Genomic DNA, 20885 nt, shown 5'->3' on the forward strand with positions numbered 1-20885 from the left:
TGTGGGAAACCTTCAAACAGACAAACATAAGCCTAATCAGAATCCTGAAAAGAGAAAAACAGGCAGACAGAAAATGTGAAGAAATAAATGATGAAAACTTCCCAAATTTGATGAAAAATATTAATTTACACATCTAAGAAGTACAAAAAATTCTATGCAAGATAAACCCAAGGTGATCCATAGCTAGACAATAAGAGTCAAGTCATTGAAAGGCCCAGACACAGTAAGAAGCAGAACAAAATTGACTCAATACCTATGTTGCTCCTCAGTAAGATTAACAGTAGAATTCCCATTTAAACCCTAAAGAACAGAATGCAATGCAATTGGATGATGTATATACAGTATGCTGAAGGAAGACTATCAATAAGGAATACTATATACAGCAAAACTATCCTTCAAAAATTAGGGAAAGATTAAGAAATTAACAAACAAAAAAAATGAAAGAATTCATTGCTAACAGACCTACCCTACAAGAAATACTAGCAGAATTTCCTCAGGCTAAAGGAAAAGAACACTAGAAGTTAATTCTAAACCACATGATGAAATAAAAAGCATAGGTAAAGGCAACTACATAGGTAAATACATAAAACAAATAGGCTATAAATGTACTTTATTTGCAATCCTTTTTGTTCTCCTTTCTGATTTAAAATAAAATAGTGTGAGACAATAAATGTAAAACTGTTTTAAGGGCTTATAACTTATAAAGATGTAATGGGTATAACAATAATAGCACTAACAAGAGGCTAGGAAAAGGAGATACACTGAAGCAAAGTTTCTGAATTATACTGAAATTAAATTGGTATCAATCTGAGCTAGATTATTTTAAATTAGGGTGCTAATTATAATATTCAGGATAACTACTGAGAAAAAAACTAAGAAAACATACAGTAAAAGAAACAAAAATTTTAAAAGGCACACTAAAAGTAAATATTTAAAACAAAATCAAGCAGTAATAAAGAAAGAGATGAACAAAGACACAGGACTTATAGGAAACAAGTATCAAAATGGCAGACAAAAACCCTACTGTATCAGAGATTACATTAATTGTAAAGGGATTAACACTCTAATCAAAAGGCAGAGATTGACAAAATGGAAAAAATAGCTTAGAAAAAAGACAAACATTGGTTCAAAGACACAAACAGACTGGGAACAAAAGAATTAAACAAACAAACAAACAAAAAATACCATGCAAACAGTAAAAAAAAAAAAAAAAGAGAACTGGAGTGACTATACTAATAACAGACAAAATAGAACTTAAAGCAAACAATGTTCCAGCATGACAGCATGAGAGCTCCATGGACTACTTACCAGGGAAATGAGTTAAAATATAAAAATCAACTATATAAACTCTCTGGAAATGATCTTGAGGACATATAGCAAAAAAAAAAAAAAAAAAAAAAAACCCCAAAAAACACACACCTCTTCAGTAATATTTACTAAATTCAGTAAGAAAAGATGCAGTCTGTGGCACTTGAACCAAGACCACTCCCTTCCTCCTCCTTCCTCACCCAATTAAGACATAAACTCTACTCCAGACAAGTACAGCTAAGAATATAGGGCTCATTCCTCCCCTAGCTCCCAGATAAAGAACTATATTTCTGAGAGATGTGTGACATCAACATTTCTCATCCTGCCCCAAGTACACGTTGCTAAGGCTAAGTTCCGGGCAAATGCAGCTGAGAGGAGCCAAGGGGCTCCCTTCTTCTGCCCAGCACCAAATCATGGACCACAGGCTCTACATGGATGTGAAATTGCCATTGCCCTACCTTATAAAGTGGTGGATCTATGCTGGAAGAAGCAAGCCAGGAAGACCTGAAGCTACTGTCCCCCATCCCACCTAGCACTCAGCTCCTAATGTGGGACTGATTCTCCAAGAAAAGTGTACCAGTGTCCCCAGTTCCATCAAGAGAGCTGTGGCTGAGAGATTTTGCCTAGAGGGAGAAGCTGACCTTAACGCATATAGTTCTTAATCTCTTCACAAAGGAACTGATTCCATTTTCAAAAACGTGAAGATCAGGGTGCCCTTAAAAATAGTGCAGGTGGAGCTTCCCTGGTGGCGCAGTGGTTAAGAATCCACCTGCCAATACAGGCGACACGGGTTCGAGCCCTGGTCCAGGAAGATCCCACATGCTGCGGAGCAACTAAGCCCATGCGCCACAACTACTGAGCCTGCACTCTAGAACCCATGCTCCACAACAAGAGAAGACACTGCAGTGAGAAGCCCACGCACCACAACGAAGAGTAGCCCCTGCTCGTTGCAACTAGAGAAAGCCTGCGTACAGCAATGAAGACACAACACAGCCAAAAAAATAAAAAATAAAAAATAGTGCAGTTGTAGTGAAACGCAATTGGGAGGATCCCTGCTAGTTTGTTGGAGAAACCTGGGGCAAGAGACCACTGGGAGGAGCGCTCCTGGGGACAGAATAAATCTCAAACACTGACCTAACGAATTATTATTTCAAAGGACCTGGATTTGATTGAATTGGCCTGAAGAGCAATTTATGCCTTCCATAGAATTGGAATTAGGGAAATTTAATAGCTAGGTGTGGACAGAGACACAGAGAGTCAAAGAAAGCCCTGCCAAAACCACTGTTAACTCAGAGTGACTGTGAGCATACCCAAGGCTGTATCCCCTAGAAGCAACATTAGAAGGTTCACACTATGTATGTGTTTTTTTTTGGGGGGGGGACGGGAGAATGGGGAGTAGACATCACTAAAATAAGCCAGCTACTCAGTAAACAAACAACCAAACAACATTAACAATCCTGTGGGAAGTGGGACCAGAACTCAATATATTTTCAAAAACGTCCAGTTTCCAACATAACAATTATGAAACAAGCAAAGAAACAATAAAAGAGGCATGCAAGAAAAACTGCCTGTTGGAGTGATCAACTACCATATTTAACAGAACACTAATTCAAAATAGCCATTGTAAATGTCTTCAAAAACGAAGGAAACTATGACTACAGAAGTAAAGGAAGGCATGATGACAATGTAACATCAAATAGAGAATATCAAAACAGAATGAAATTAATAAAGAACCAAATGGAAATTGTGGATTTGGAAACAACAAAAACAGATATAAAAAAATCACTAGAGGGGCTCAAGAGATTTGAATTGGCAGGAAAAAAAGAATTAACAAACTTCAAGATTGATAGAGATTATGCAGTCTGAAAACAGAGAGAAAAAGAAAAATAAACAGTCACATATATATGGTATACACTTAAATGGACCAACACATGTTTAATGAAATTAACAGAAAGAGAGGAGAAAGAGAAAGGAAAATAAAAACCATTTGAAAAATGAGATGGGTGAACATAGCTGTGTCACACTCCCCAATTTCAAACAATACAAAGGTAGAGTAATTAAAACAGCATGGTATTTGCATAAAGACAGATACATAGATCAATGGAAAAGAATGGAGAGCCCAGAAATAAATTCACACTTATACGGTCAATTATTTACAACAAAGGAGCCAAGAATATACAATGTGGTACTGACAGTCTCTTCAGTAAGTGGTTCTGGGAAAACTGGTCAGCCACATGCAAAAGAATGAAACTAGATCACTATTTTACATCATACACAAAAATTAACTCAAAATAGATTACAGACTTGAACATAAGACTTAAAAGCATAAAACTCCTAGAAGAAAACACAGGCTTATGTAAACTCCTTGATATAGGTCTTAGTGATATTTTGAATCTGACACCAAAAGGAAAAGCAACAAAAGCAAAAATAAACAAATGGGACTACATCAAACTGAAATAAAGCTTCTGCACAGTAAAGGAAATCATCAACAAAATATAAAGGCAACCTAATGAATTGGAGAAAATATTTGCAAATCAAATATCTGATAAGGGGCTAATATCCAAAATATAAAAAACCCAATATCTAAATCACAAAAATCCAAACAATCTGATTAAAAAATGGGCAGAAGATCTGAATACACATTTTTCTAAAGAAGGCATACAGATGGCCAACTGGCACATGAAAAAATCCTTAACATCATTAATCATGAGGGAAATGCAAACCAAAACCACAATGAGATATATCTTATACCTGTTAAAATGGCTATTATCAAAAAGACAAGAAGTAATAAGTGTTGGTGAGGTTGTGGAGAAAAAGGAACCTTTCTGCACTGTTGGTGGGAATGTAAATGGGTGCAGCCACTATGGAAAATAGTTTGGAGGGTCCTCAAACAATTAAAAACAGAACTAGCATATGATCCAGCAATTCCACTTCTAGGTATTTATCTAAAGAAAACAAAAACACTAACTCTAAAAGATACATGCACCTCCATGTTCACTGCAGCATTATTTACAGTTGTTAAGATACGGAAACAACCTAAGTGTCCATTCACAGATGAATGGATAAAGAAATTGTGGTGTATATATACAATGAAATATTACTCAGCCATAACAAACAATGAAATATTGCCATTTGCAAAACCATGATGGATCTCAAGGTCATTAAATAAAATAAGTCAGACAGAAGATGACAATACAATATAATCTCTCTCATATGTAGAATCTTGAAATAAACGGGCTCATAGATATGGAGAACAGACTGGTGGATGCCAGACTTGGGGGATGGGGTGTGTGGGATAAATGGGTGAAGGGGGTCAAAAGGTTAAAAAGAAGAAAAATAAAGGGAAACAATTAAACATTTATTTTACTTTTCTTATATGAACTGTACCACTGGATAACCAAAGAGATGAGAAGATGTTCTCTTTGTAAAAATATTCCAACTAATACATTTCATAAATGATAGAAATGGAATATCACCATTTTGTAACCACCCACGAATAATGGAGGTACCCACTGAGTATCAATGGCTACTAACATTCCAAAAAGAGACAAGATATTATATGCTTCCTAAAGAAAGAATATGTCATTTCCTTTAATCTTGCCAAAGCAACTGAACCTGAGTTCCTCTGTATCCATTCCTCTGTATCCAGCTGTGAATTTAAAAAATATACAACTGAGAAAAGAACACGTGAACCTATACCATAAACATGAAATCAGCAAAATCCAGACATGGGAAACCGCAGCTCAATCAGCTCATGTTCTTCAACTGATGATTGTAAGGAAAAGAAAGAAATGGAGGAGGAACTTGTAAATCATTTAAAAGGCACATGATTTTTTTTTAATCAGCAAGAGTAAACTCCAGTGCCCAGAAATTCACACTTGTGTGTGTCACTTCCTTGATTACCATGAAAGACAAGATAGCAGTTTATTCAAGAAAGAAAGAAGAGATTTGGGGATGGTTGACCAAGTCCTATTTCCTGACTCAAATACAAGAGTGTTTACCTTATAATAGTTTATTAAATAATACATTTGTTTTTCTGTGAAAGAGAGGAAGGAAAGAAAGGAGGGAGGAAAGGAGGGAAGGAAGGAAGGAGTGAGGTAGGTGAGAGCAAACTTGGACTGGGCTATGGAAATCATTCCAGAAGGTAACATGAATCTATAAGAACAATTAAAGAAAACAAAAATGATAAATAAGAAGGCTAATATAATGAAGGTTATAAATATGTACTTTCTGTTATGAACTGAACTGTGCACCCCCCACAAACTTCGTATGTTGAAGACTTAACCCCTAGTACCTCACAATGTGACTATAGTTGGACATAGGGCCTTTAAAGGTGATTAAGTTAAAATGAGGCCATTAGGGTGGGCCCTAATTCATCCTGATTGGTGTTCTTGTAAGAGGAAACGTGGACATACAAAGAGACACGAGGCATGCACACACAGAGAGAAAAGACCATGTGAAGACACAGAAAGAAGGGGGCCATCTGTGAGCCAAAGAGAGAGGCCTCAGAAGAAACCTAATCTGCCAGCACCTTGATCTTGGACTTCTAGCCTCAAGAACTGTGAGAAATAGATTTCTGTTGTTTAAGCCACCCAGTCTTACGGTATTTTGTGCTGGCAGCCCTAGTAAATTGATATACTGTCCTTTTTTCTCTCAGTTTTCTTAAAATCATAAAAAATATACAAAATAAATAAAAAGAAATATACATAAATATTATATAATATTACTGATTATTGTAACATTATTGATATAATACATATGACCAAAAGCAACACAAAATAGGGGGAAGGGAATAGAGCTATATAAGAGTAACACTTCGTGAATCTCAGTGGAATTAAGTTACTGTTTACATGAGGTATCTAAGATAGTCAAACTCATAAAGCAGAGAGTAGACTGGTGGTTGCTGGAGGCTGGGAAGAGGATGAAATGGGAGTTGTTGTATAAAGTTTCAGTTATGCAAGATGGATAAGTACTATAGATGTTCTATTTATAGGCAACACAGTGCCTATAAATAACAATATGGTATTGTAAACTAAAACATTTGTTAAGAGGGCAATTCTCATGTTAAGAATTCTCACCACAAAAAAGGAAAAAAAAAAGAGAAAAGGAACACAAGGAAACTTTTGGAAGTGATGGATATGTTTATTGCCTTCATTGTCGTGATAGTATCATGGTACATGCATATGTCCAAGCTCATCAAATTGTATACTTTAAATGTATAGGGTTTTTTTGTATACCAAATATACCTCAAAATAAGATGTTTTTTAAAAAAAGATAAACAATAGAAAATATCAAGGAAACTAGAAGAAGGGTCTTTCAAAAGATCAATAAAATTAACAAATCTTTACCTAGATTGACCAAGAATAAAGGAGAGAAAAATCAAAGTAAGGGATGGAAGAAGGGCCATCACTACTGCCTTTGCAGGGGGGAATAAAAGGATTATAAGGGAATACTGTGAAAACTTCCATGCCAACAACTTAGATAATTTAGAGGAAATGTATAAATTCCTACAATGGCACAAACAACCAAACTGATTCAAGAAGAAATGCAAAATCTGAGTATGCCATAACAAGAGATGAAATTAGTAATAAAGTTTCCACAAAGCAAAGCTCAGACCCAGATGGCTTCAATTCTACCAAACATTAGAAGAATAAATACCAGTCCTTCACAAACTCTCCCCAAAAATAGAATGGAAAGGCCCATTTCCCAAATCTTTCTCTGAGGGTAGTATTGATGATATAAAAAGCAGATAAAGACATCACAAGAAAAGAAAATTACACTAGTAAATCCTTTTTTTATAAATGCAAAAATTTCAACAAAATACTACTAAACCAAACCTTACAACACGTAAAAAAAGAATTATACAGCATGAAATAGTTGCATCCTGCTAAAGAGGAATTTGAGAACTACTGATCTGGTACACAGAGGTGTGGGAGCTAATCCTCTTTCTGTTAAATCTAGACTGGATAGGAGATTAAGAAGTGCAAACTACCATGTATAAAATAAATAAGCTACAAGGATATATTGTACAGCAAAGAGAATAGAACCAATATTTTATAATAACTATAAATGGAGCATTACCTTTAAAAATTGTGAATCACTGTACTGTATACCAGAATATATAATATTGTATATCAATCACAGCTCAATAATTTTTTTTTTTTTTAAATCTAGACTGGGTCACCTTATTTGTTAAAAAGAATATTAAATTTTGACAAAGTAGAATCAAATCTGATCATTGTGCTGCATATAAATTTTTGGAAAATATATGAAATTTAAAATTTTACTTTAAAGTACATTTAATATGAGATTATTAATAATAAGCAAATCCTGATCATTTTTTGTAAGTGTAATATGAAAAACTAGGTCACTTATTGTTATATTGTTTATAACATTAAAATAGTCTCTATATGAATTATGTGGCTTTAAATTTCCTTTCTTATTCATTCTCATTTATTATATTTTACCTTTAAAAGTAATATATGTTTACAGTAAAATATTAATTTTACAAATTTTATGATTGGCCTTAAATTTTTCAGTTCATATTCCCATTCCCTAAGTTTGAAGGCCACATTCAAATAAGAGAGGAAGGAGTCAAAAGTCCCCAATTAACAATCTTGTCCTTTACCAAACCATGCATTCCTCACAAGAAGTAACAATTTTAATTCAATCTGAGATAAACCATAAAATAACAATAAAATATAATTTTTTGAGAAACATACAATTATAATATTCTACCAATTCCAGGAACTTTGAGATTTACTTTCAGTTCTACCACTAGAATATGTCTAAACATGTTTGATCCTGATTTCCTCTGAAGAACTGCAGTCATTTGGTTTACTTAAGGGCATATTTTAATACTGGATTAATGCCACATATTCTGGTATTTTTTATTCCTTACATTCTGATATAACACTTTAATAAAATTAGGGTAAATAAAATTCTCCCTCACTGAACATGGGAACCATAAATTCACCAGCCGTTTTAAAAAAAGAATTTTTGTTTTGTAAAAAATAAATGATACTGTTAATAAGAAATTACCAAAAGCCTAGACATATAGTGATTTAAAAACTGGAAATTATCAACTACTAAAATAATAAGCATACATACAACTTCTAGTCTCGACACAAGTACTGCTGTAAGGATCTGATTTTTAAAGCTGGTGGAAACACAGTTCATAATTTAAGCGATACGTAAGGTAAATTTATATGTAAATTTATAGAAAGACATTTTTCTACTTGTGACCTTAAATAATACATAAGCAATTTATTGTCTTTTAATTTCAAATATATGCTGTTGTTATTGTTGTTGCTAAATCTCAAGATGCACAAATGCACGTTTAATGTGCAGTTTGAATTAATCATGATGCTTTAGGTAAAAATAAATTTTCCGCTTGAATCAACATTCCACTTTTGGAAATTAACAGATAGGATAAAATTAGAAGTTAAAAAGTATATTAATTATAAGTTTTAAAGAATGAAAGAACTGTAAATCTCAATAAACAGAAAGCTTAGAGACAAAATTCATAAATTTGATATGATCAGCCTTAGCTTTGTAGAGATCAAATAGCATTTCAAGGAAAACTGATTTACCTTCATTATTTGTTCTATTTTACCTGCTGATGCTTATAAATTTATAGCAATGTAAATATATAAAATTTCTCCTCAAAACAGTTCATGTTGAAGAAAAATACATACTTCTCTTAAGATTCAATATGGCTAATTGCAATGAATTTATGTCAAAACAATAACTTACCTGAAGTTCCCAGCAGCGTGGAAGGGATTTTTAACATTCACAATGATTTCTTTCCATTTATAACACGGAGATTTGCATTTTATACTTGCCTAAGGTAAAAAAAATATATAAAACATACAATATGATAATAACAAAAAATAATAACCTCAATTATAAAAAACAAACAGGGGCTTCCCTGGTGGCGCAGTGGGTGACAGTCCGCGTGCCGATGCAGGGGACACGGGTTCGTGCCCTGGTCTGGGAAGATCCCACATGCCGCAGAGCGGCTACGCCCGTGAGCCATGGCTGCTGAGCCTGTGCATCCGGAGCCTGTGCTCCGCAAAGGGAGAGGCCACAATAGTGAGAGGCCCACGTATCACAAAAATAAATAAATAAAAAATAAAAAACAAACTTAAAGTACTTAAAAAACTGTCCATTTAAATAACATAGTGATATCAATTTTTTTTACATCTTTATTGGAGTATAATTGCTTTACAATGGTGTGTTAGTTTCTGCTTTATAACAAAGTAAATCAGTTATACATATACATATGTTCCCATATCTGTTCCCTCTTGCAGCTCCCTCCCTCCCACCCTCCCTATCCCACCCCTCTAGGTCATCACAAAGCACCAAGCTAATCTCCCTGTGCTATGCGGCTGCTTCCCACTAGCTATCTATTTTACGTTTGCTAGTATATATATGTCCATGACACTCTCTCGCTTTGTCACTGCTTACACTTCCCCCTCCCCATATCCTCAAGTCCATTCTCTACTAGGTCTGTGTCTTTATTCCTGTCCTACCCCTAGGTTCTTGATGACATTTTTTTTCTTGAATTCCATATATATGTGTTAGCATACGGTATTTGTCTTTCTCTTCCTGACTTACTTCACTCTGTATCACAGATTCTAGGTCCATCCACCTCATTACAAATAGATCAATTTCGTTTCTTTTTATGGCTGAGTAATATTCCATTGTATATATGTGACACTCTTCTTTACCCATTCACACAATGATAGACACTTAGGTTGTTTCCATCTACAGGCTACTGAAAATAGAGCTGCAATGAACATTTGGGTACATGACTCTTTTTGAATTATGGTTTTCTCAGGGTATATGCCCAGTAGTGGGATTGCTGGGTCATATGGTAGTTCTATTTGTAGTTTTTTAAGGAACCTCCATACTGTTCACCATAATGGTTGTACCAATTCACATTCCCACCAGCAGTGCAAGAGTGTTCCCTTTCCTCCACACCCTCTCCAGCATTTATAGTTTCTACATATTTTGATAATGGCCATTCTGCCTGGTGTGAGATGATATTTCACTGTAGTTTTGATTTGCATTTCTCTAATGATTAATGATGTTGAGCATTCTTTCATGTGTTTGTTGGCAGTCTGTATATCTTCTTTGGAGAAATGCCTATTTAGGTGTTCTGCCCATTTTTGGATTGGGTTGTTTGTTTTTTTTGTTATTGAGCTGCATGAGCTGCTTGTAAATTTTGGAAATTAATCCTTTGTCAGTTGCTTCATTTGCAAATATTTTCTCCCATTCTGAGGGTTGTCTTCTGGTCTTGTTTATGGTTTCCTTTGCTGTGCAAAAGCCTTGAAGTTTCATTAGGTCCCATTTGTTTATTTTTGTTTTTATTTCCATTTCTCTAGGAGGTGGGTCAAAAAGGATCTTGCTGTGATTTATGTCATGGAGTGTTCTGCCTATGTTTTCCTCTAAGAGTTTGAGGGTTTCTGGCCTTATATTTAGGTCTTTAATCCATTTTGAGCTTATTTTTGTGTATGGTGTTAGGAAGTGATCTGATCTCATACTTTTACATGTACCTGTCCAGTTTTCCCAGCACTACTTATTGAAGAGGCTGTCCTTTCTCCACTGTACATTCTTGCCTCCTTTATCAAAGATAAGGTTACCATATGTGCATGGGTTTATCTCTAGGCTTTCTACCCTGTTCCATTGATCTATCTTTCTCTTTTTGTACCAGTACCATACTTTCTTGATTACTATAGCTTTCTAGTATAGTCTGAAGTCAGGGAGCCTGATTCCTCCAGCTCCGTTTGTTGTTCTCAAGATTGCTTTGGCTATTCAGGGTCTTTTGTGTTTCCATACATACTGCGAAACTTTTTCTTCTAGTTCTGTGAAAAATGCCAGTGGTAGTTTGATAGGGATTGCATTGAATCTGTAGATTGCTTTGGGTAGTATAATCGTTTACACAATGTTGATTCTTCCAATCCAAGAACATGGTGTATCTCAACATCTGTTGGTATCATCTTTAATTTCTTTCATCAGTGTCTTATAACTTTCTGCATACAGGTCTTTTGTGTCCTTGGGTAGGTTTATTCCTAGATATTTTATTCTTTTTGTTGCAGTGGTAATGGGAGTGTTTTCTTGATTTTTTCAACATTAGTGTATAGGAATGCCAGAGATTTCTGTGCATTAATTTTGTATCCTGCTACTTTACCAAATTCATTGATTAACTCTAGTAGTTTTCTGGTAGCATATTTGGGATTATCTATGTATAGTATCATGTCATGTGTCAACAGGGACAGCTTTACTTCTTCTTTTCCGATTTGGATTCCTTTTATTTCCTTTTCTTCTCTGATTGCTGTGGCTAAAACTTCCAAAACTATGTTGAATAAGAGTGGTGAGAGTGGGCAACCTTGTCTTTTTCCTGATCTTAGTGGAAATGCTTTCAGTTTTTCACCACTGAGTACGATGCTGGCTGTGAGTCTGTCATATATGGCCTTTATTATGCTGAGGAAAGTTCCCTCTATGCCTACTTTCTGCAGGGTTTTTTATCATAAATGGGTGTTGAATTTTGTCAAAAGCTTTCTCTGCATCTATTGAGATGATCATATGGTTTTTCTCCTTCAGTTTGTTAATATGGTGTGTCACACTGATTGATTTGCATATATTGCAGAATCCTTGCATTCCTGGAATAAACCCCACTTGATCATGGTGTATGATCCTTTTAATGTGCTGCTGGATTCTGTTTGCTAGTATTTTGTTGAGGATTTTTGCATCTATGTTCGTCAGTGATATTGGCCTGTAGTTTTCTTTCTTTGTGACATCTTTGTCTGGTTTTGGTATCAAGGTGATGGTGGCCTCGCAGAATGAGTTTGGGAGTGTTCCTCCCTCTGCTATATTTGGGAAGAGTTTGAGAAAGATAGGTGTTAGCTCTTCTCTAAATGTTTGATAGAATTCGCCTGTTAAGCCATCTGTTCCTGGGCTTTTGTTTGTTGGAAGATTTTTAATCACAGTTTTAATTTCAGTGCTTGTGATTGGTCTCTTCATATTTTCTATTTCTTCCTGATTCAGTCTTGGCAGATTGTGCATTTCTAAGAATTTGTCCATTTTTTCAAGGTTGTCCATTTTATTGGCATAGTATTGCTTGTAGTAATCTCTCATGATCCTCTGTATTTCTGCAGTGTCATTTGTTACTTCTCCTTTTTCATTTCTAATTATATTGATTTGAGTCTTCTCCCTTTATCTCCTGATGAGTCTGGGTAATGGTTTATCAATATTTTTTGTCTTCTCAAAGAACTAGCTTTGTTTTATTGATCTTTACTATTGTTTGCTTCATTTCTTTTCCATTTATTTCTGATCTGATCTTTATGATTTCTTTCCTTCTGCTAACTTTGGAGTTTTTTTGTTCTTCTTTCTCTAATTGCTTTACGTGCAAGGTTGGGTTGTTTATTCGAGATGTTTCCTGTTTCTTAAGGTAGGATTGTATTGCTATAAACTTCCCTCTTAGAACTGCTTTTGCTCCATCCCATAGGTTTTGGGTCGTCGTGTCTCCACTGTCATTTGTTTCTAGGTATTTTTTGATTTACTCTTTGATTTCTTCAGTGATCACTTCGTTATTAAGTAGTGTATTGTTTAGCTTCCATGTGTTTGTATTTTTTACAGATCTTTTCCTCTAATTGATATCTAGTCTCATAGCGTTGTGCTCGGAAAAGATACTTGATACAATTTCAATTTTCTTAAACTAACCAAGGCTTGATTTGTGACCCAAGATATGATCTATCCTGGAGAATGTTCCATGAGCACTTGAGAAAAATGTGTATTCTATTGTTTTTGGATGGAATGTCCTATAAATATCAATTAGGTCCACCTTGTTTAATGTGTCACTTAAAGCAAGTGTTTCCTTATTTATTTTCATTTTGGATGATCTGTCCATTGGTGTAAGTGGGGTGTGAAAGTCCCCTACTATGAATGTGTTACTGTCGATTTCCCCTTTTATGGCTGTTAGTATTTGCCTTATGTATTGAGGTGCTCCTATGTTGGGTGCATAAATATTTACAATTGTTATATCTTCTTCTTGGATAGATCCCTTGATCATTATGTAATGTCCTTCTTTGTCTCTTGTAATAGTCTTTATTTTAAAGTCTATTTTGTCTGATATGAGAATTGCTACTCCAGCTTTCTTTTGGTTTCCATTTGCATGGAATATTTTTCCATCCCCTCACTTTCAGTCTGTGTGTGTCTCTAGGTCTGAAGTGGGGCTCTGGTAGACAGCATATATATAGGTCTCGTTTTTGTATCCATTCAGCCAATCTGTGACTTTTGGTGGGAGCATTTAATCCATTTACATTTAAGGTAATTATCGATATGTATGTTCCTATTCTTATTTTCTTAATTGTTTTGGGTTTGTTATTGTAGGTCTTTTCCTTCTCTTGTGTTTCTTGCCTAGAGAAGTTCCTTTAGCATTTCTTGTAAAGCTGGTTTGGTGGTGCTGAACTCTCTCAGCTTTTGCTTGTCTGTAAAGGTTTTAATTTCTCCATCAAATCTGAATGAGATCCTTGCTGGGTAGAGTAATCTTGTTTGTACGTTTTCTCCTTCATCACTTTAAATATGTCCTGCCAGTCCCTTCTGGCTTGCAGACTTTCTGCTGAAAGATCAGCTGCTAACCTTATGGGGATTCCCTTGTGTGTTATTTGTTGTTTTTCCCTTGCTGCTTTTAATATGTTTTCTTTGTATTTAATATTTGAAAGTTTGATTAACATGTGTCTTGGCGTGTTTATCCTTGGATTTATCCTGTATGGGACTCTGTCTGCTTCCTGGAGTTGATTAACTATTTCCTTTCCCATATTAGGGAAGTTCTCAACTATAATCTCTTCAAATATTTTCTTAGTCCCTTTCTTTTTCTCTTCTTCTTCTGGAACCCCTATAATTTGAATGTTGGTGTGTTTAATGTTGTCCCAAAGGTCTCTGAGACTGTCCTCAGTTCTTTTCATTCTGTTTTCTTTATTCTGCTCTACAGTAGTTATTTTCACCATTTTATCTTCCAGGTCACTTATCCGTTCTTCTGCCTCAGTTATTCTGCTATTGATCCCATCTAGAGTATTTTTAATTTCATTTATTGTGTTGTTCATCGTTGCTTGTTTCATCTTTAGTTCTTCTAGGTCCTTGTTACATGTTTCTTGCAGTTTCTGTATTCTATTTCGAAGATTTTGGATCATCTTTACTATCATTATTCTGAATTCTTTTTCAGGTAGACTCCCTATTTCCTCTTCATTTGTTAGGTCTGGTGGGTTTTTATCTTGCTCCATATGTTGTGTGTCTTTCTGTTTTCTCATTTTGCTTAATTTACTCTGTTTGGGGTCTCCTTTTCGCAGGCTGCAGGTTTGTAGTTCCTGTTGTTTTTGGTGTCTGTCCCCAGTGGCTAAAGTTGGTTCAGTGGGTTGTGTAGGCTTCCTGGTGGAGGAGACTAGTGCCTGTGTTCTGGTGGATGAGGCTGGATCTTGTCTTTCTGGTGGGCAGGTCCATGTCTGGTGGTGTGTTTTGGGGTGTCTGTGGCCTTACTATGATTTCAGGCAGCCTCTCTGCTAATGGGTGGGGTTGTGTTCCTGTCTTGCTAGTTGTCTGGCATAGGGTGTCCAGCACTGTAGCTTGCTTGTCGTTGAGTGAAGCTGGGTGCTGGCGTTGAGATGGAGATCTCTGTGAGATTTTCGCCATTTGATATTATGTGGAACTGGTAGGGCTCTTGTGGACCAGTCTCCTGAAGTTGGCTCTCCCACCTCAGAGGCAGACCACTGAGTCCTGGTTACAGCACCAAGAGCCTTTTATCCACATGGCTCAGAATAAAAGGGAGAAAAAGAAGAAAGAAAGAGAGAAAGAAAGAGAAAAAGAAAGAGAGAAAGAAAGAGAGAAAGAAAGAAGGAAAGAAAGAAAGAAAGAAAGAAAGAAAGAAAGAAAGAAAGAAAGAAAGAAAGAAAGAAAGAAAGAAAAAGAAAGAAAAGAAAAAGAAAGAAAGAAAGGAAGGAAGGAAGGAAGGAAGGAAGGAAGGAAGGAAGGAAGGAAGGAAGGAAGTTAGGAAGGAAGGAAGGAAGGAGGGAGGGAGGGAGGGAGGAAAGAAAGAAAGAAAGAAAGAAAAAAGAAAGAAAGAGAAAGAAAGAAAGATAAAATAAAATAAAATAAGCTAAAATAAAATTATTAAAATAAAAATTATTATTAAGAAAAAATTTTTATAAAGAAAAAAAAAACCAGACAGATAGATCCCTAGATCAAATGGTGAAAGCAAAGCTATACAGACAAAATCTCACACAGAAGCATACACATACACACTCACAAAAAGAGGAAAAGGGGAAAAAAATCATAAATCCTGCTCTCAAAGTCCACCTCCTCAATTTGGGATAATTCGTTGTCTATTTATGTATTTCACAGATGCAGGGTACATCAAGTTGATTGTGGAGCTTTAATCTGCTGTTTCTGAGGCTGCTGGGAGAGATTTCCCTTTCTCTTCTTTGTTCTCACAGCTCCTGGGGCTCAACTTTGGATTTGGCTCCGCCTCTGCGTGTAGGTGGCCGGATGGTGTCTGTTCTTCGCTCAGACAGGACAGGGTTAAAGGAGCAGCTGCTTACAGGGCTGTGGTTCACTCAGGCCCGGGGGAGGGAGGGGTACGGAGTGCGGGGTGAGCCTGCGGCGGCAGAGGCCAACAGGACATTGCACCAGCCTGAAGCGCGCCGTGCATTCTCCTGGGGAAGTTGTCCCTGGATCCCGGGACGCGGGCAGTGGCGGGCTGCACGGGCTCCCGGGAGGCAAGGTGTGGAGAGTAACCTGTGCTTGCACACAGGCTTCTTGGTGGCTGTAGCAGCAGCCTTAGCGTCTCATGCCTGTCTCTGGGGTCCATGCTTTTAGCAATGGCTCATGCCCGTCTCTGGAGCTCCTTTAAGCAGCGCCCTTAATCCCCTCTCCTCGTGCATCAGGAAACAAAGAGGGAAGAGAAAGTCTCTTGCCTCTTCGGCAGCTCCAGACATTTTCTCGGACTCCCTCCTGGCTAGCCGTGGCGCACAAGCCCCCTTCAGGCTGTGTTCACGCAGCCAACCCCAGTCCTCTCCCTGGGATCTAAGCTCCGAAGTCCGAGCCTCAGCTCGCAGCCCGGCCCGCTCCGGCGGGTGAGCAGACAAGCCTCTCGGGCTGGTGAGTGCCGGTCGGCACTGATCCTCTGTGCGGGAATCTCCCCGCTTTGCCCTCCGCACCCGTTGCTGTGCTCTTCTCCGCAGCTCTGAAGCTTCCCCCCTCCGCCACCCGCACTCTCCGCCCGCGAAGGGGCTTCCTAGTGTGTGGAAACCTTTCCTCCTTCACGGCTCCCTCCCACTGGTGCAGGTCCTGTCCCTATTCTTTTGTCTCTGTTTATTCTTTTTTCTTTTGCCCTACGCAGGTACGTGGGGAGTTCCTTGCCTTTTGAGAGGTCTGAGGTCTTCTGCCAGCGTTCAGTAGGTGTTCTGTAGGAGTTGTTACACGTGTGGATGTATTTCTGGTGTATCTGTGGGGAGGAAGGTGATCTCTGCATCTTACTCTTCTGTCATCTTCCCCGGTGATCCGATATTAATATATTTAAACATTATACTGTTAAAATCTGGGTGGGAAAGAATAAAAATAGATTATTCCTCATCACTGATCCATAGTACTATGCTAACCAATGAATGATCTTTCACAATAGTGTCTCCCAAATTGATTTCCTTAAAATTCATTTTGTTAATGACTGAGTATGATTTTCCGTTTGAAAATTAATCAATCTTATATATACCTAATACATATGACATAAGGAAGGGGCAGGTGTGCATGTGTGTGTGTGCATGTGCACACTGGTGTGTGAGTGCAAGAATATCTGTGTTGGAATGTGTGTGACTGTGGCATGCCTGGGTTTATAACATGGTGGCTGCACTGACATATTTTAACTATAATAAAAGTACAAATATATAAAACTGAAACTCAAATTACCCAAAAGACTTCCATGAAAGAAAAGATTCTAGGAATTCCAAATTTTTAGACTAATCATATTCTCACCTTATTTCTCCATTGTTTTCCAAACTATTTCCTGGTGTGTAAGACCATGAGTAGCCAGATGGAGAAGTAAACAGAGATCACACAAGCTCCAAGTGTCAGCTTTTCTGCCCCAGAGCCATGATAATGACACGCTAACACCATCCATGGGTCTCTTAGACACATGTGGCAAAGAGATGTTTTGTTTCAGAGAATTTGTGTGAGAGGCTTGGGAAGTGTAAGAGTTCATTATTCAGGAGGAAATCAGAAGATCACAATACACATCTCAGTGACAATCAAATGCCTGCTCCCTCTCCTGGGTGCCCTTATCGAATAAGCCATTCTGTCCAGGTGAGCATCTTAATGCTCTCCTCACACAAGTGGCCTTTACTAGAGTCATTCTCTTTTCTTCCCACTCAAGCCACTGCACACCTACGATTCTTTGTAATCCATATGGAAATCTGGCAACATAAATTTACTTCTTTACCATACCTCCATGGTAGAAAATAATATTTAGACAAACTAATGGCTACACAAAGTCAATCAAAGCAATATCACAACCATTTTACAGAGGTTTAAAAATCCTTCTGCCCCAACCTTTGAGATATTAACACTTAGAACTCTGCCTGGAACAGCATCAAATCTCACTAAATGCCAGTCTTAGTAATCTTTCTAATGGATTTGCTCCATAGGACACTCAAGATAAATTGATGAATGCACCTATAAGAGAAACATTTTCTATGCTGTGTAAACCACCGAACCTTAATTCAAACAAAAAGAGACATAGGTCCGGGGACTGCTTTAACTTAAATCACAAGTCTCCAAAGAAGAAGGGCATGTAAATTGCTACGTGTATAGTGAATGGCTCCTTGATAAAAAGCACAGATACAATCCTAAAAAGCTGAACTTAAAATAGCACTCAGTACAAGTGCTTTCAAAATGCAGATGGTCAATAGACACATGAAAACAAGCTCCACCTTGCTAATCATCAGGGAAAATGCAAATCAAAACCATAATGAGATACCACCTCACACCTGTCAGAATGGCCATCATCAAAAAGAACACAAATAACAAATGTTGGTGAGGATGTAAAAAAGGGGAACCCTTGTACACTGTTGGTGGGAATGTAAGTTGGTGCAGCCACTGTGGAACACAGTATGGAGGTTTCTCAAAAAACTAAAAATAGAACTACCATGTGATGCAGCAGTTCCACTCCTGGGTACATATATGAAGAAAATGAAGACACTAATTTGAAAAGATACATGCACCCCAATGTTCAGAGCAGCATTATTTACAATTGCCAAGATATGGAAGCAACCTAAGTGTCCAGCATATATATATATATATATACACACACACACACGCACGCGCGTGCGCAGTGGAATACTACTCAGCCATAAAAAAGAATGAAATTTTGCCATCTGAAGCCACATGGATGGACTTGGAGGGCATTATGTTTATGTTTAGAGAAATAAGTCAGACAGAGAAAGACAAATACTGTATGATATGACTTATAGGTGGAATCTAAAAAATACAACAAACTAGTGAAGATAACACAAAAAGAAACAGACTCGCAGTTACAGAGAACAAACTAATGGTTACTAGAGGTGGGGGGGGAGTGGAAGGTACAAACTATTGGGTGTAAGATAGGCTCAAGGATGTGTTGTGCAACACAGCAAATATAGCCAATATTTTATAATAACTATAAATGGAAAGTAACCTTTAAAATTGTATAAAACATTTATAAAAACACAAGTCCCTTTAACTTCTATTATAAAATTGAGACTTATTTCCAAAGAAAGAGTATCAAAGTAAAAATATCAGAAATACAGAAGCCAAAAACTGTGCAAATGTAAGTTAAGTACACATCTGTGTCTGTATACACACATGATCTCAAAGAACAAGAGCTGCCAGGAGATGAAACTTAGAACAGCTGTGCTTGGGACACTCCATGGCCTGAGAAAAGCAGAAACATATAAAATAGGTAACATTTACTTACGATGGCTTTAAAATTGAGGACTTCACCCTTGAGAGCAAAAGTCAGCATAGTACCTCCTGCTCCACTCTTAGGTTTTGAAATTAATAGCAGTGAAGCTTCAGCAGGATGGAGGAAGCGACTGGTAAATTTCAGAGTTCAAACCAAACAGTAATTTGGTTTCTATTTAACAAAAGATGAAAACGAAAATATTGTAGTGAAAAAAGACAAGCATCTATTCAGTGTATGTGCCTAGTAACCACACCCTGCAAAATACTCACTTCTACAATAAAGTTAAAGATTGTTGCAGATCTTAGAAAGCCTACAATCTAGTTATTGCTGTCAGTCAAAACATCTTGATCCAGTATGTAAAACCTAAAGTTAACTTTCAAATGTATGTATAATCTACTGAATACTGGATTTTCTAAGAGCTAGCCACAGGAAATCATATATGTATTTTTGTTGTGAATTTCATAGGACATTCTGTGCTACTGTTTAGGCACATTCTTAGTTATATCAATGACTTTTTTTTTTTTTTTTGTATGCAGGCCTCTCACTGTTGTGGCCTCTCCCGTTGCGGAGCACAGGCTTGGGACGCGCAGGCTCAGCGGCCATGGCTCACGGGCCCAGCCGCTCCGCGGCATGTGGGATCTTCCCGGACCAGGGCACGAACCTGTGTCCCCTGCATCAGCAGGCAGACTCTCAACCACTGCGCCACCAGGGAAGCCCTATCAATGACTTTTGATTGCAGGGAGGAAAAAATGAGAAAGACAAAGAATTAAAAAAATACTTAAAACTGTGGTTGAAAATAAAATTCGAACCTCAAATCAAAATAACGGTATATAAGTAGCATGACTTTTATTTGAAAGATAGACTTAATTAAAAGAAAGAATAAGGAAAACATGTCCATCTCATTTAATCTTCAACTTTCTAGTCTAAACCATAGTGAATTGTTTAAAGAATCGATGGATTCGGAAATTTTACTTCCCAGTTTCTAGGGGAATGAGTCAACCATGGCACCCTGGCAGCCCTGCATAACAACACAGGCCAAACACATGCAAGGCTTAACTGCAGTGGATATAAGTCTTGGCAGAAAGCTCTGTGATCCTCCCATAACATAAGAGCATGGAACTTCAGGAAGCACTGCTACAAGAACATTTTTCACTTGCCTCCCTATCCTCCCTGAGAAGCTGTCACCAGACAGTTTCTCACTGCCTCCTACATTCTGATGAGGTCTGAGGCTTGCTGCCTATCCTCCTACAGGGTAGAGTTACAGGCTAGAAACTGCTTAGTTGCAGCATGAAACTGACTGTCAGCAACAGGTGTCCTACCATGCATGATGCAGTCATCTGGTCCCTGTTGTTTTGGTGTCACTCTGCATAAGGGACATGGAGATCTGGCCCCTTTGTTAACTCTTGCTTTCACTGTTTATAGAAGTAATGAGGTCTCTGAATAAAAAATGGGCTCAATGTTTCTTTAATGGCTGAGTCTTTCTGCCTTGCCTTGCTGCCACAGCTGTGGGTGGTAAACCGTGGGGACCTTTTACCATTGCTTTTTCACTGGCTTTTAGCACAGTTAGCATTATACATCATATCACAGT

At 37.3% G+C, this 20885-nt stretch overlaps 1 protein-coding gene across 1 annotated transcript in view; it reads right to left on the reverse strand.

The window, feature by feature from the left end:
• CFAP47 (cilia and flagella associated protein 47) overlaps nucleotides 1–20885 on the reverse strand; it is a 509799-nt gene that overhangs the window by 220097 nt on the left and 268817 nt on the right. Inside the window, 2 exon segments of the mRNA XM_060137366.1 lie at nucleotides 9064–9152; nucleotides 19310–19468. Of these exon segments, the coding sequence (XP_059993349.1) occupies nucleotides 9064–9152; nucleotides 19310–19468 (248 nt within the window).

Source organism: Lagenorhynchus albirostris, chromosome X, assembly GCF_949774975.1.
Source record: "Lagenorhynchus albirostris chromosome X, mLagAlb1.1, whole genome shotgun sequence".
Classification (NCBI taxonomy): domain Eukaryota; kingdom Metazoa; phylum Chordata; class Mammalia; order Artiodactyla; family Delphinidae; genus Lagenorhynchus; species Lagenorhynchus albirostris.